Genomic DNA, 16,802 nt, shown 5'->3' with positions numbered 1-16,802 from the left:
TATTTGGGGTCATAAAGTGCTAATGGATATTCCACTTACACATATTTTAGAAGTGCTTAATTCTATAATCATTTATGTAGGCACATAGTAGTCAGTGCCTAAAAGTAAGAGCAACTGGGGACACTAGTCCTTAGAGTCCCTACAAGCCAGCTGTGCCCAGCTTCAAATTAGCAGTTCTGTCTTGCTATCTCTCCAGCACGGACTGTTCGCCTCTCAGCCTCCAGCCTATCTTTAATCTCATTTAGCTCTGCTAGAAAGAAATTCTCACACTTAGACACAATCTGCTTTAATTTAAATCTTGGGAGGTTTAATATCAGAAGACCAGTTGGCTCATACATATACTCAAAGATCTTGTATATAAGATTCGCATAGGATCTCTTGAAGATGTTTATTGCTCTTTCAGACTTGTGCTGGGGCTGGCTTTTACAGCACATCTCTTCCCAACTCAGCATTCTGTGACATCCCATTGGTACCTTCAAAGTGGCCATGATAGGAGTGTATTAGACATTGGAAACAGCACAAATCTGGCTTTTTTTTTCCCCTTTGCAAGCTAGTTTACTAGCACACCATTGACTGTAATCAATCCACAGCTATAATCATAAGCTGGCTAATTTAATTAAAACATCATGAAAATAAATTGGATGGAGGGAAGTATAAAGAAAAATGAAAAGAAAACAAAACTTGTGTTTTCAGGTAAAATAATTATTGAGGGATTATCTGTGTTACTACCTTCCTAACATTAGAGAGGATAATAGAGAATTAGCTGTAGTTAAATTCCAACCCATTATAATTCCTTATCAGTTATTACTGATGCCACTGTAACATACTATTAACATGAATTGTTAATAGTATCAGTATTTCAGGATTCAAATTAGTTCAGAAAGAAAGCTTAGATCTGTATATATTTGTATTTCTTTGTTTCTTTTATTTTTTAAATGTAAATATTGAGAGTAAAGCAGGTCTCTTTACATAATGTAGGTAAACTTGAGATTAGCCTCTCATATGCTTATTTCAGAGCTGTTTCTAACCATAGATTTTTTTCAATGATAGTAAAACCCTGTGATAATGAAAATCTGAATATGCCGCTTTCAGAAAAATTATACCACTTTCTAGCCAAAATAATAGATAACAAATTCATAGTACAATATGTCTATTGTGCAACTGTTGAGTAAAGTCTGTGAGTACTGGAATTATACAAACTGTTTTGAGCTTTACAGATGAAATTTAGATTTTTTTCTTATTTACTTTAAACATTACTAACCCTTAATAAGTTTTAGTAGGTTATTTAAAACCTTCACTAACATATCAAGAGTTTGAAGATTTCTTCCAGCCCTTGAATAGAGCTTGATAAGATTATTATCACATAGTAATCAATAAAAATACATTGAAAGAATTTCTTAAAACTCTTTAATAATTTGACATATTTGTATTTTATGCAGGTTTTTTAATTTATTTCATTTTTGATGAAGTCATTTTAAAGTAATTTTTAGTCAAAACAGAGTTAGATAATGGCTCTTCATGTAAATGGCCCATAGGGTTCTTTTTTTGCTTTGTTATGAAAACACCTGAATTCATTTTAACAATAAGCACAAGAATCAAAGGGATAAAGTCTCTATTTTTGTCTCAGTGCTCCTGTGATTTAAGTTATATAACACTGTTAGGATACCAAGGACACTGGTATAGTTTTCAATGACTGCCAACAGTACTCTGTTTCACTGAATGAGGGGAAAAGGTTTTCACCATTTCCATTTTCTAATTTTTCTCTCTAATGTCCAACTGTTATTTATGCCTCTGTGGATCTGGATTATCTGGATAAGTGCAACCTAAGTCTAATAAGATTTTGATGATGAAAGACTGTAAATGAAGATTTGCTCTGCTCAATGGGCATGAGAAAAACTGGCCGAATGAGGTCATCATTTAGAAGCTGTGTGAAACAAAGCCATCTCATTTCAGTGTATTATGTCTCGAGGTCAGGAACATGACAACACCAGAGGAAAACATTCGTAATTGTGTTACCTGAGTTCACTAACTTTTAGTGTTCCTATATCCTCTCATTGTAAGGCAGTTTGTTAGTTAGATCTGTATAATATATGTAGTTTCAGTAACACAAAAGAAGTAAGTATACCATGTAAAAATATTTTTTTGCATTAAGTTCCAATATTATTTCCTGTCTTGTCCTTTTTTAACTTCTTGGAATATACAGATTTGACAGAAATGAATAATAATTGCTAACATTTATTGAGCATTTATAATATGCCAGTGATAGTGCTGATTAACAGGGGTTATCTAATCCTCATGACAACCCTTTAGGGTAAGTACTGTTGTTATTCCTGAGGATAATAATATCCTCAGTGAGATTAACTTCCCCAAGGCCACTTAACCAATGAGGGGAAAAGTCAGGATTTAAAGCTCAGAAATCTGACTCTTGAGTTCATTGTTCCTGTTTGCTCATCACACTACTGCTTATTTGTGAAGTAGCAACTTGTTCTAAAACCTGTCCCCTGCTCCTCTTCTTAGCCATCCTGACCCCTTCCACATCCCATCCCTCTGGCCTGCAGATGGATACTCCAGTCCTTCTTGCTGACTTCTGATCAGCTTGAGCCTCCACTCTTATGCTCCATTTAGGCATGCTTCTCAATATCTTGATATTTCCTCCCCCTACTAAGTTAAGCTGTTCCTTGGATAATAAACTGACTAGAGTTGATTATACACAATCAGAGAAGAATGTCTGTAATTAACAGGAGATATCTTCTCTCCCCCTCCAAAGGTTTTAATGCTTTTGCCAAAACATCTTATGACTACCAATAAGGACATTTGTATATTTCATTTACACTCACATTCTAGTTTTATCCTCACAATGGTTATTACAGATAGGGTTTTTCCCATTTTACAGGTAAGGAAGCCGATGATCAAAAAAGTCAGTAAGCTCAGGTCTTCTGATTTCAAATCCTGTCCTCTTCCCATTACATCAGTCTATCTCCTCAACCTAAAGTTATGGGTAAAAGTAGTAGTGCCTTTCAAGCACTACTCAAAAATTGTACTAACCTAGTGTCACATAGGGGCTTCCCTGGTGACAGACAGTAAAGAATCTGCCTGCAATGCTGGAGACCTGGGTTCGATCCCTGGGTCAAAAAGATCCTCTGGAGGAGCGCATGGCAACCCACTCCAGTCTTCTTGCCCTGGAGAATCCCATGAACAGACGAGTGTGGTGGGCTACAGTCCATGGGGTTGCAAACAGTCAGACACAACTCAGCAACTAACACGTTAGTATCTGTATTGTCACATAAAGGGCCTTGAAAGACTCAAACCACAATGTGAGGCTGAATACTTCTTATAAAATCAGAGCTTTAAGCTTTTTGAAGATAAACATCAATTTCATCTATAATTCTGTTTTCACATTTTGAACTTCTTATTAATTGCAATGGCATGTGTTGATACATCTTTATGCTTTTTACTCTAATTTTAATATATTTACATTCTTTGGGGAATATTGGATATTCCTATTCTGTTTTGCTGTAACTAACTTTCAAATTGTGATTTTTTTTTTAAGCGTGCTGATGACATTACAAACTTAGTAACAGATACTACACTTCTTGTACACTTTTTTGGGAAGAAAGGAAAAGCTGAGCTCAACTTTGAAGATTTTTATAGGTAAGCTTAATTTTTATACTCATATTGAAAAATGTTAACATGCTAAAGTCAGAAAGGAGTCATCTAATGCAGTGACACTCACCTCTTTGCTGCTTTCATTTTAGCTAAAGATACTCTCTATAACAACAAATATCCACTTCCATCAGTGCCTGTGTACCAGTAGTCATATTGATAAATATAATAGGAAGTCACTGAATGATAAAAAAAAAAAAAGTCTAGATATCTGGATTATTCCCTGTGTGTTCAGATGAAAGAATATTACCAATTCCTTAGTCTTAGTAAGCCACAGTAACAATAAGTAGTAATAAGCATGTATACAGTGTTTATGATAGTAAATACTAGGCAGGACACATGAACTCCTTTAAGTCTGATCACTACCCTGCAAGGTATTGTTGTTATGCCCATTTTACAGAGTAAGGAGCAAAAGTCTTCAGAGGCAAGTACCATCTGTTACCATCACTCTTCACTTATTCATTGCTTATGTATTTTTTGTCATAGGTTCATGGATAACCTCCAAACAGAAGTTTTAGAAATAGAATTTCTTTCCTACTCTAATGGGATGAATACTATCAGTGAAGAAGACTTTGCTCATATTCTTTTACGATATACAAATGTGGAAAATACATCAGTATTTTTGGAAAATGTGCGTTACAGTATACCTGAAGAAAAGGTATCTGATCCTCATTTTTATTTTGTTAACAGTGTGTTATTAGCTTGTAATTGTATAGGTCTGTAAAATATATTGTCCTGTTAGTTCTGCTCCCCTGTGGATTCATACATACTTTGAATATATTCCACTCTTTGTTCCTATGTGTCTTAAGTGCTCTGCTAAATTTTAAAAATTGATGAATTGAAAATTCTGGGTATATATCCTTATTTTTCTTTTTTAAAAATTATTAAATTTTTATTTTTACCCTTATTTTTCTTAGACATGTTGAAAACCTTTAATGTTATCAACAGTTGTTTTATTCACATTATGAATATCATTTTTCAAGAGAATTCTGCTGAGCTATATGCTTTGGCTACTATGTAAGCATCACCTCATATAAAATAGTTTATATTGACATCATTTCGGTCACACTTTATTCATTTCCCTAATACCCTTAATAAAAGGTCACTGGAAGACAGCTATTGATGAGTGAATGATTTTATCAGTACTGAAGTGAGGTTTTTCAAAGAGTTTGGACGGCATGATGGTTAAGAACCTGGGACAACTGAGTGTCTGTTTGTTTAGTGGCACATATTTTGTCAGCAGTTCTGAGCAGTTACATTATCTAGTGGTATTTGAATGCATCGCTGCAACCGAATAGAACTGGTGTTACAAGCACCTCTCAACGCATGGGATGTTTGGGATGTATTGCCTTCTATTTGTGTTTGTAGAAGGATCAAGTTAATCTATCCAAGGAAAACTTGCAAACAGTTTGACTTTGTTTAAAATGAATACACTGTGACGGTGCTAACAATTCTGCAGGCCCCATGGAATGAGGAAAAAAGGACTTGATGTTTTTGACTATTAGTTTATATAATCTCTTAGGGTTGTTTTTTTTTTTTTAAATCTGTTTTACATGTTGAACTAAATTTCTTCCAATTCATAGACACTTCCCTAAGAATAAATATTGGAAACTGTACTATTTTCTCAAGCTACTGGTGTATTATTTAGGGCCTTGAGGTATCTGCTTTTTCTCTTTTATCCAGTGGAAAATTATAAAAATAATTCAAAAAATTCAATTATAGGGTGAAGTGTGTAGGGAACTCTCTGTACTGTTTTTTACATATACATTTTTACATTTGAACTCTTTGTAACTATTTTTTTATATCAAATTATTTCAAAATAAGAAATTTTCTTTAGGTAATTCCCTGGCATTCCAGTGGTTAGGACTCAGTGCTTTCACTGCCATGGCCTGGTCAGGGAACTCTGATCTTGCAAGCTACGTGGGATAGCCAAAAAAATAAAAAAACAAAGTTTCAAGTTAAATTCAGCTTCTGAAAACTTTTAATTGATAGAGATATCTTAAACATACAGTTTTCTTGGACTTCCCTGGAGGCTCAGACAGTAAGGAATCCACCTTCAGTGCAGGAGACCTGGGTTCAATCCCTGGATCGGGAAGATCCCCTGGAGGAAGGCAAGGCAACCCACTCCAGTATTTTTGCCTGGAGAATCCCATGGACAGAGGAGCCTGGTGGGTTACAGTCCATGGAGTCACAAAGAGTCAGACATGACTGAGCGACTAAGCATAGCACATCTTAGACATAACAAATCATTACAATGAGAAAAGGAAAATACGGCAGGTGAACCAGCATTGATTCTCACTGATTTTTTCTTTTTTTTTTCTGCATTATCTCATCAATCCTTAAAGCAGCCTTCCAGATATTGACAACTTTCTTTTAGAAAATGGAAACCTAAGGCTCTCAGGCACTTAAGACACTTGGCAAGGATTCAAACCCAAGACTCTCGGCCAGTGTTGTTCCTACCACATCTTACTTCTGCCTTTCCTTTCTGCTGTCATTTCCATCTCTCCAAAAGAATAACAACTAATAGTATTTCAATAGCACTTTACATTTCTAAAATGCTTTTTCATTTCCACTCATTTGTCTAGGAGATATTAAGCTATTATGTATAGTACTTACTAGGTTTTATTCTACTGTGTACTAGGCCTTATTCTGGCCACTTTGGATAAAGTGATAAGATCAACAAAATCCTTCTCTCATGGGATACATTTCATTGGAGAGATACAACAAAGAAGTAAAGGAAAAATAGTAAATGATATCTTTTCAGATAATGGTAAATATTATGAAGAGGACCAAAGGTCTTGAGGACTAGAAAAGGAGATAGACAGTCCCTGAAGCTCTTCTCTTAGATATATACATGGCTCACTACATTACTTCTCAATGAGGTCTATCCTTCCAACCTAATACATACTTACCTATTATATAAATATTATTTATATAAGTTTCCCCTCCCTTGCTACCCCAGGAAGGTCAGAATTTGTTAAGCAGGAAGGTCAGAATTTGTTAAGCCTAAGCTCTTGGCCCTCTGCTCCTTTCTCAGTTTATTTTTCTCTCTCAGTTTTGTTCATTTTGCTAAGAACAACACATTAATTAAATACACCTCTTCATGTCCAAATTTGTATTATCAGAGATACATTGTGCTTACCTTAAGTAGCTCTCCTGTTTAACTGAAGCTATAACAGTGGTAATAATTCCATTTTATGTAAATAACATTACTGAATCCTATACATGATCCTACCCCAAGCCCCGTGCTGGGCCTCCCAGAGCTCTACTTGCATTGTACCTCCTTCCACTGTCCTGGCAGCCTCATCTAGCACGAACAAGTAAAAACACACTCCTGTGGGTTTTTGGACATTTTTATTTTTCATTGTCATTATAAAGGCATTAATGACCTAATGCCAAAATATGTTTAAATAATACATGTACAGGAGAAAGTTTGTAAATTTTTTTTCTTAATGATCATATTTACTTTTAAGGCTTAAAAAACCCAGGCTTGAAATAAAATTGAAACTTTTAAGTTTATTTTTATTGTAGCATTTTTTTAAACTCTGTGCTGATATGACAGTGTTTTCACCTATCATTGCTAATAGTAGTAACATTACCCATGGGAAAAAATTGAGTGGAATTTTACATTCCATTTGAAGAAAGAAGGTTTCAGAAAGTACCCTGGAAATATTTACTTAGAAGATATATTGCTGAGGCTTACTGTATTTCTAGTAAGTGTGGATATTTATTTTAATTAATTTGACAATGCTAAATATATTTACATGTATTTTTCCCAATATAGGGCATTACATTTGATGAATTCAGGTCATTTTTCCAGTTTTTGAACAACCTAGAAGACTTTGCAATAGCTTTGAATATGTATAATTTTGCAAGTCGTTCTATAGGACAAGGTAAGTAATAAACTTGCAAAAATTAAAAGCATACCACAATTCTTTAGCAACCTTTGACAACAAGTTAACAGATATGTCTGTCATATTCATCATCCATTTGCCTGAAAGTTTGGTGTATACTTCAATGGGAAATTCATTTTCCCTAAGCACAGTCTAAATTTTGGTATTAAACTTATTATTGCCTTTCATCGCACATTATGAGGAAAAGCTAATGATGTTTGTAAAGGTTCAAAGAGGAAAAAACCTCATGGCTGCTCAGTAACATAGAGGGGTATGTGTCTCCCTATACAAGGGCCAGCCAGCCATGCCACACACATCATCACAGGTTGACATTCACATTATTTGTTTGTATTACTGACTTGACCCATACTCTCTGCTGGCTCAGAAACCTGAATTTTGTCAGCAATGCCACCTCTTAGCGATGGACTTAAATTAACCAAGTTTTAAGAATGTTATATAAAGGGGGGGTGGATGATTTGGGAGAATGGCATTAAAACATGTATAATATCATATAAAAAAATAAATAAAATGTTAAAAAAAAGAAAAGAAAAGAATGTTATATAAAAATGACAGTTTTACTTAATTTACCAAAAACTACAGCTGCCCTAGAATTCAGAATGCTGTTGTCCTCAGGTCCAGCTCCTTCCTTCCCTGTGGGGAGGCTTTACAAGTCAAGTCCTTTCCCAGGATTCTGTGGCCATTTTCCCTTCCCTTGTGGTCATATCATTTTTAAATATTCTTGCCATAGACTTTTTGGTTATATCTTTACAGTGATTTTACCTATGTCATATCTAGTAAGTGCTAATCCCCCAGTTTAATTTCAGAGGACAGTCTCATTATTTTATTACCAAGTTCCAGGGAGAGGGTACACTGGAGCCCCTACATGACAATTCTCTCTCCAAAACACAGTGAATCCCTTCCATAGCTTTATTCACTTTTTCATTGAGTAAAAAGAAACCTGAAAATTTTTCGTATTTCACCCTTTGACTGATCTCGATGTTCTTAACACATTTTAGTGTTTTAAAACCAAAACCTGGAACTTCCCTGGCAGGCCAGTGGTTAAGCTCCATGCTTTCACTGCAGGGGACATGGGTTCGATCCCTGATTGGGGAACTAGGATCTCACATGCAGTGCAGCCAAAAAACCTTTTTATCAAAAATAAAAACCAAAACCTTTGGGAGCCCTGCCTTAACACACTAGTGTTTTATTGCCATGATAAATCTGGACAAGTAGTCCGCCAGGCTCCTCTGTCCATGGAATTCTCCAGGCAAGAATACTGAATTAGGCAGCCTTTCCCTTCTCCAGGGGATCTTCCCAACCCAGGGGTTGAAACCAGGTATCTTGCATTGCAGGAGGATTCTTTACCATCTGAGCCACCAGGGAAGCCCAATAAATCTACTAATCAACCTTAAAAAGGGAAGAGAGTCAACCTTAAAAAGAGAAAAAGAGTCTACCTACTTACCTTGTTCAGAATGGAAGGCTGCTCTTTTACTTTGTGGAACTAGGAAATGAAAAACATCATTCTTGGCAGGTGCTAGGAATAGATCTGCCTTTTTTTTTTTTTCTTTTTCTGTTGCAACTTCTAGCACCTTAATTCAGGTTATTACCACTTAAAAACAACTATTGCTGTAGCCAGATCAGTGGTACTCCCGCCATTATCCACTCTCCTCTTCCATGTTTCCTGGACAACGCACAGAATAACCTTCCTATAAAACAGATTAGTCAACTCTTGACACACCGAAAACTCTTCAGTTCCCCAGTTGTCTGTTGAAGAACACACAGGTTCTTCAAAGTCAGAGCCTCAAAGTCAGAGCGTCCCAGCCTATGTGTGTCCAGACTGCGCATGCTCTGAACGTGCGTTGTGCTCCCGTTCATCCCCACAGCCCCGCCCCCTCCTGTGGTCTTCCACGTCTTCATCTGCCATTTCCTCTCATCACTGCAAAGTGAAGTCCTCTATTCAGGGCTCAGCTCATGTACAAACTGGCAGGCTTCCCTGATGGCTCTCTTCTCTATCCTTCCCCGGCTCCACACTACAGGACACTCACCATATATTTCCAAATTTCCATGGTGCTCTGTTGCTGCTTTTTGCATGATCCTGTGCAGTGATTATTTGGGCAGGTGTCTCATCTCCCATCTGAAATGTAAGTTCCTTGAGAACTTATTCACTTTAATAACCTCTAAAGTGTCTGTGGTTGATACCAGGCCCTTTTAACCAAAACCACAAAAATTTTTTGCTCTCTGAAAGATAGGATGATTAATGAAAAGAGTTGCATTAACATAAGATCATGACCCACGTTTATGGGGGAAAAAAAAACTTCCATTGTAACTTTGTTGATAACTAACACATATTATAAAAATAATATTAATGGTTTACCCCTTTTCTGTGTCATTTATCTAGATGAATTTAAGCGTGCTGTCTATGTAGCCACTGGCCTCAAACTTTCACCACATTTAGTGAACACAGTCTTCAAGATTTTTGATGTTGACAAAGATGATCAATTAAGCTATAAAGAATTTATTGGAATTATGAAAGACAGACTCCATAGAGGATTCCGGGTAAACCTATACATTTCAAGCCTATTGCTCTCCTTTTAAAAACTGGGGGGAAAAAAAAATCCATCTAAGTTTCAGAAATAGTTTATATGAATATTTAAGTATATAAACATGAAATGTTATATATTTGAAAAGTAAAACATAAAGTCCTACCTACTTTCAAAAATAATTTGAGGTGATAAAAGGTCATACTTTTTAAAATACAAAATAAGTTTAAATTTCAAAAACTTGTTTTCATATTCAATTAGTTTAATGTATTTATCCCAGTTTGGGGTGGGAGGGGGGAAGTGTTGCCAAACATTTTTATTACTTCAGTCTGAACACTGGCTGTTTAAGACTTGTTAATATACAAAGAAATATCACCATTTCTTATTTTATATGATGCAGATTTCCACTAGGCAACATGAGGTTCTTAAGTCACTGCATATTCAGTACTTTTTATATGGAAAATAGGTAAAAAGTGTTTTTTTGTTTGTTGAACTGTTTGTTCCTGTTCACATCTCACACTGTGAAATAATTTCAAGAAATTCAATGGTTTTTATCTCAAAAATATATTTTAAAGAGTGAAATGGTGCCACAAATAGAAAAAGAAAAAAAAACTGTTTTCTATTCAGCTAGAATATTCAGTCTTCCTTCTTTGGTAAGAATATCTCTGAGTATTATACATTTAAAAAGAGAAAAAAATATATGTACAAAAAATCAAGATTCATCATAGACAATGTTTTTGTCCAAACTGCCTTGATAAAGATACTGTGTATTTAACTGCCACCTAGTGGTTAGTTGTTAACATTCACATTGGTGGCACAAGTCAAGTGAAAATCATTTTTTTCCTCAAATATTTTAGAGTAGCAAGATCAAATTAACACATAAATTATGTATATGCTATAAACCCCTAGCACTGTCTTCCTCTATCAGGTGTTATGCATTTTTATTTTTGCTTTATTTATGGCATATCTATGACTCCATATTTTATTTATACTTTACTTTTAATCCTCTGTTCTACAGGGTTATAAAACAGTTCAGAAGTATCCCACTTTCAAATCCTGTCTGAAGAAGGAACTTCATAGCAGATAAGTATGTTAGCACCTCTATTTGTCAAAATTTGCTCAGTAACAATAAAAAAAAGGGGTCATTTATTTTTCTATTATAACATTTAGGAAATAGCTAAAAGAAATGGAATTATAATTTCTTTTTAAATCTTAGGTCACTGACTCAATTTCAGTGTCAGTCTTTTAAGGATTTCATTTTGGACTATAATTCAAGAATAGTTGTTATAACAAAGCATTAGTTTGCCACTATTAAGTTGTGATCTAAAAATGAACTGGAATACTCATCCAGCTGAAATTCTCATGGAGTGTCTTGACTGAAAAGTTTTCTGTTTAACCTGCAGTTTTGTATCTGAGCAGGTACAGTAGAATGAATCCAGATTGTATTTGTAAAATCAAGGATCATCAGCCTCTAAGGGATATCTTTTACTGTTTTTTAGAATCATGAGTCCAAACATCTGCTACAATAATAACAACTGATTTTTGTTGAGTTATTTTGGGTGCCTGGCGCTATTCTAGGTGTTCTTCTACATGCAGTATCTCATTTCATCCTTACAGACAGAAATCCCATTTAACAGCAGAGAAAAGAGAGACTTGGTGAGTCAGTTACCCAAGATAACTTGCTACTCAGCTGCAAAACAGGATTTGAACCTCATTCTATGTGATGACGAAACCATTTTAGCTATTATTTACTGCACTATCACCAGAGAATGAAATAGTTGAGAAAGATACAGGAGATTTGTTCAGTTTGTATCAACCCAAAGAAATACCTTAAACTTGCTGATGATCTCCAAAATGAGAGATTTGGTTTTCCTTTTTTCTTTCAGTTTTTTTCTTTTTTCTTTAAAAAGTCAACTATAAAATTTTGGTCAGTTGTGAGTGCTGATTAGTTCTCGGAAATGAAAGTGTTGCTCGTTTACATGCTTGCAAATATCTGTTTTTTCCTATTTTTCTCAAGCTTAAAGCATTTGTATTTGTCTATAGCGTCATTACCAATGAGGTCCATATGCATAGAATATCAGTATATGTTACTTAAAAGACCAAAAGCTATTTAGAAATAACTATGAGAAACATAAACAATCATAATAAACATGATTAAATACATTACTTAAATAGGACTAAGATCTTAACATGCCACTATTGATTTGTCTCCCTAAAAGAAAACAGCTGCTGCTGCTGCTAAGTCGCTTCAGTCGTGTCCGACTCTGTGTGACCCCATAGACGGCAACCCACCAGGCTCCGCCATCCCTGGGATTCTCCAGGCAAGAACACTGGAGTGGGTTGCCATTTCCTTCTCCAATGCATGAAAGTGAAAAGTGAAAGTGAAGTCGCTCAGTCATTCCCAACTCTTAGCAGCCCCATGGACTGCAGCCTACCAGGCTCCTCCGTCCATGGGATTTTCCAGGCAAGAGTACTGGAGTGGGGTGCCATTGCCTTCTCGAAAGAAAACAGCAGTATTCGATATTTCGCAAAGCTTTGAAGCCTAATGTTTTATGGAACTCAATTAGGGGATTGCTGGTCTAAAATGTTTAGTGATAAGTAGGCTTATTTACTTCGGAGAAGGCAATGGCACCCCACTCCAGTACTCTTGCCTGGAAAATGCCATGGACAGAGGAGCTTGGTAGGCTGCAGTCCATGGGGTCGCTAAGAGTCGGACACGACTGAGCGACTTCACTTTCACTTTTCACTTTCGTGTATTGGAGAAGGAAATGGCAACCCACTCCAGTATTCTTGCTTGGAGAATCCCAGGGACTGGGGAGCCTGGTGGGCTGCAGTCTATGGGGTCGCACAGAGTCGGACACGACTGAAGCGACATAGCAGCAGCAGCACCACCAGGCTTATTTACTTAGCTAAGGTGGTAACTGTCATGATTGAGCTAACAGAAGTCAGGTCTTCCTAATCTCTGGGAACTTTATATCGCCCTTACTATAAAAACTTAAACTAAACACTTTTTTAAAAAGCAGTAGGATTGTACTATTTATATGTTCCTATAGATAGTGTATCTAACCAACTTAAAATAATGTCCCGTTAACATCATTGATTCTGTGTAGTAGAATATAGAACCATAGCTAAAAATGACTACATAGATTCTAGAACTTTGTAAGATTGAGGATTAGATAAGTTAGTAAAACATTCAACTTTTAAGTTAAAGGAAATAGTTTATAAGTCTGATTCTTATATTATCTGTTGGGTGTTTTTATTATGCCCCTTACTGTTTCTTGTCATTATTATAATAACTGATCAATGCCATCATGTCCGAATTTCATCCTAAATAAATGTTACTTTTATGTTATTACATATTTTTTTAATTAGATACTGCTACAGCAGAGTTTAAAGGATTATTATCTACTTGAAAATGCAAGAAGCAAACATTTCAGAGGGCGGAAGCAAACCTGAAATCAGAACTCATAGAAATGAAGGAAAAGGTGAAATACTAATTATAATTTTTAATTATATAATTTGAACTGAATTCTTGAACATAAGACACATAAGATGCATCTTCTTACTAATTACAGACGTTGCGTGTTATGTTGAGCTTCTGTGTTGACTTACTGAACTCTGCACTTTTTCATTCCCTTCATAAATGTATAGATTCTTCCAGTGACTATATAGGAATGTACTTTAAATGTTTTTTTAATTTATTAGAAATTTGTCTCATTTTTGAATAATGTATGACTCCTGGGATCTAGATAACTTAAAAATGAACAGCAACATATTCCCTTTGGTTTTGGACTGTGAACTTATTTTCAGAAAGTGAATATTCCTTGAGATTTATCTTAGGGCCCTTAGAATCATTAATAGATCTCCATTACTTACCAGGTTTTTAATTACACTGAAATAATTTTGAAACACAAGTAGAAATTAAGCTACTGTACAATATGATGGTTTACATTGTACTTTTAACTTTTAAAAGTACTTAATTAGCATTATTGTTTGAATCATATAAAGTTTTTTTTTAAGTTTTTGTTCATTTACCAAGGTCAACAGAATATCTGGTATTCTTTTATGTGTACAGTGAACAAATTTAAAATGTAGATCTTTTTTTCTCAAAAAGTCATACATTGATGGTGGAAACAGTGGTAGTTCTTGTAGCAGTAGTCACTGTTATTGCCATTATTGTTTTAAACACGGTGCAGCTCCGACAGCAGATGGTACATGTTAATAACACTAATAAAATTAGTATCTTATGGCACTGTAACTTATTGCATATTGTTATTATATGTCTGTAGTGTCAAAATGAATACTATAAAGACTAATATAAAATGGTTTAGAAGACTGATGTATATATTAGGTAGAAGTTAATGTTTTGTTTCTTGTGAAAGGACCACATGGAATAGTGAGCCCAACAGGCAGTAATGATGAATAATTTAAATATAATTCATTATTTTTAAATGTCTTTAAAAATAAAAGAAAAACTTTCTTTTGAAAAACAACAAAATTCAATATTCACATGGAGAAAATAACTCAATACTATTTATTGGAAATCTGTTCAATTTAAAGAGTGTAGTTTATAAAAGGATACTATACAAAAATAGAACAATGGATTTAATTTATATACTGTATGTGGAAGATAGGTTAATTTATCTTCTTTTCTAGAATGTATTAAATATAAATTGCACACACTCCAACTATTACCTTGCTTTGCACAGGAAAATAAGAAATACTGACTTTGGTTTTGTACGTTATTAAATGTGAAATTGATAGTTCTGCATCAGCCTATTTATAAAAGTATTATTATTATTTCCAAGAAAACGCTGTTAGCATTGACAGTGCATTTGGTAGACTTTTTATATTCTTTATCTGACTTATTTATTAGATTGATATAGAAATATATGACTCATAAGTGTTAGGATTTCATATAGTATAATTTAATTTCACCTGCTTTGAAGGTTGTGATTGACTACATGAAAATACCTTCTCATTTAACATGCCCAGCTTTATTTTACCTTACACTGAATGTCCTCAATATTATTTACTATCTAAAATAATGGAGAAATAATGGAAAATATGCAAAGAATTTATGGAACTAATGGAAAATTATAATAATGGAAATAATGCAACTTATTTTTATCTTTGATTATAACCTAAGTTACCTTGCATACATGGAAAAATTGATATTTAGAACAGTCCTATCAATAAAGATTAAAACTGAATTAGCTCATTAAGATTATTAATGATTATTAATAATTCTGCCATTCTCCCAAGGAATACTGCCTATGCAAACTTTACTCATTATTGCTTATCACAATGATATTCATCTAAAACTGCAGCATAATATTAAACTGCAAATAAATAAAGTATTCTGATCAATTGAAATGGGAAAGAGTAGTAAACTATGGTGATTCTCCATGTTATCACTCTTGAACTTTATCATCTATAAAATGGGAGGTAAAAATATCTCACTGGACTATTGTTTACATCAATTTAAGAAATTTTAAATGCTTTGAAAATAGTACTGTACTAAGTACATGTATGCAGTTCTCAGTATCTTCTGCAAATTATTCTTTGGAAAGATGAAGCTATTCATAAAATTTTAGTATCATACTGTTTACAGGAGACTATGATAAAAGGTTAATGGTCTGCTAAAAATCGTTTCATACTAAGAATTTCATTTAACTTAAGTTGTAGTCTGTTGTTCTTATTATAAAAAATAACTGTAAAGTGACCTGTCTTACATTGTTATGTTATCATAAAATAAATATACTTGCTCTCAAATCAAGAAATGTAGTACTTTGCTTCTATGTATATTTGTGAACTAAATAACGTCTTTCTGAAAAATGTCACATATAAACCTTGAAAATCTTTGCTGGTTACCAAACCTCCATTGATCTTATGCCGTCTGCTATATCAGTACAGGCCAAGAAATTAATCTCATCAACACTTCCATAAGTAAATAAATCACAGAGCCATAAAACCTCTCAAAGTGCCTAATAGGAGTCATACATTATAGAATTATCATCGGTACTGGAAAACTTTCAGAAAGTTTACGTGTGAATGGAATATCAACTTTGCTTTGTAGGTAGGCCATTTAAATGGCTTAAAATAATTATACCAACACGGCTGCTGCTGCTGCTGCTAAGTCACTTCAGTCGTGTCCGACTCTGTGTGACCCCATAGACGGCAGCCCACCAAGCTCCGCCGTCCCTGGGATTCTCCAGGCAAGAACACTGGAGTGGGTTGCCATTTCCTTCTCCAATGCATGGAAATGAAAAGTAAAAGTAAAGTCACCCAGTCGTGTCCAACTCTTAGTGATCCCATGGACTGCAGCCTACCAGGCTCCTCCATCCATGGGATTTTCCAGGCGAGAGTACTAGAGTGGGCTGCCATTGCCTTCTCCAATACCAGCACTACAGCAGCCCTTTTGATTAGTGTTGGTATCTTGTAGGCATCATCTTACCAAGACAACTCCTAGAAATCTACCAGTTCCCAAAATAAACTGCAGTAGTCCTCCTTTATCCAGGGCTTCACGTTCTATGATTTCAGTTACCTGTGGTCAACTTGGGTCCAAAAATATTAAATGAAAATTCCAGAAATAAATAATCCATAAGTTTTAAACTGTATGCCATTCATAGTAGCAGGATGAAATCCCACTGTGTCCTTCTTGAGTTGTGAATCAGCCCTTTGGTCAGCATCTCTTGCCTGTTAG

The 16,802-nt window shown here is 34.8% G+C and overlaps 1 protein-coding gene across 10 annotated transcripts in view; it reads left to right on the top strand.

Annotated features, from left to right (window-relative positions):
- Positions 1-15,879, top strand: part of MICU3 (mitochondrial calcium uptake 3) — a 93,433-nt gene extending 77,554 nt beyond the window's left edge. For 7 of the 10 annotated variants that reach the window (XM_086380685.1, XM_086380683.1, XM_086380681.1 and 4 more), the window contains 6 exons: positions 3,551-3,651; positions 4,150-4,321; positions 7,448-7,556; positions 9,955-10,112; positions 11,115-11,183; positions 13,469-15,879. In XM_086380685.1, coding sequence (XP_086236811.1) covers positions 3,551-3,651; positions 4,150-4,321; positions 7,448-7,556; positions 9,955-10,112; positions 11,115-11,183 — 609 coding nt within the window. In that variant the 3' untranslated portion in view covers positions 13,469-15,879. Of the gene's footprint in view, positions 1-3,550; positions 3,652-4,149; positions 4,322-7,447; positions 7,557-9,954; positions 10,113-11,114; positions 11,184-11,713; positions 11,753-13,468 lie in introns of all 10 variants that reach the window. The other 3 variants (XM_086380684.1, XM_086380682.1, XM_086380689.1) reach the window with 1 other exon arrangement.
- The last annotated feature ends 923 nt before the right edge of the window (positions 15,880-16,802 follow it).

This window comes from Bos grunniens, chromosome 27, assembly GCF_055505025.1.
Source record: "Bos grunniens cultivar Pamir isolate PY7600 chromosome 27, Bosgru_T2T1.0, whole genome shotgun sequence".
Taxonomy (NCBI): domain Eukaryota; kingdom Metazoa; phylum Chordata; class Mammalia; order Artiodactyla; family Bovidae; genus Bos; species Bos grunniens.
This window is presented reverse-complemented; position numbering and strand designations above follow the sequence as displayed.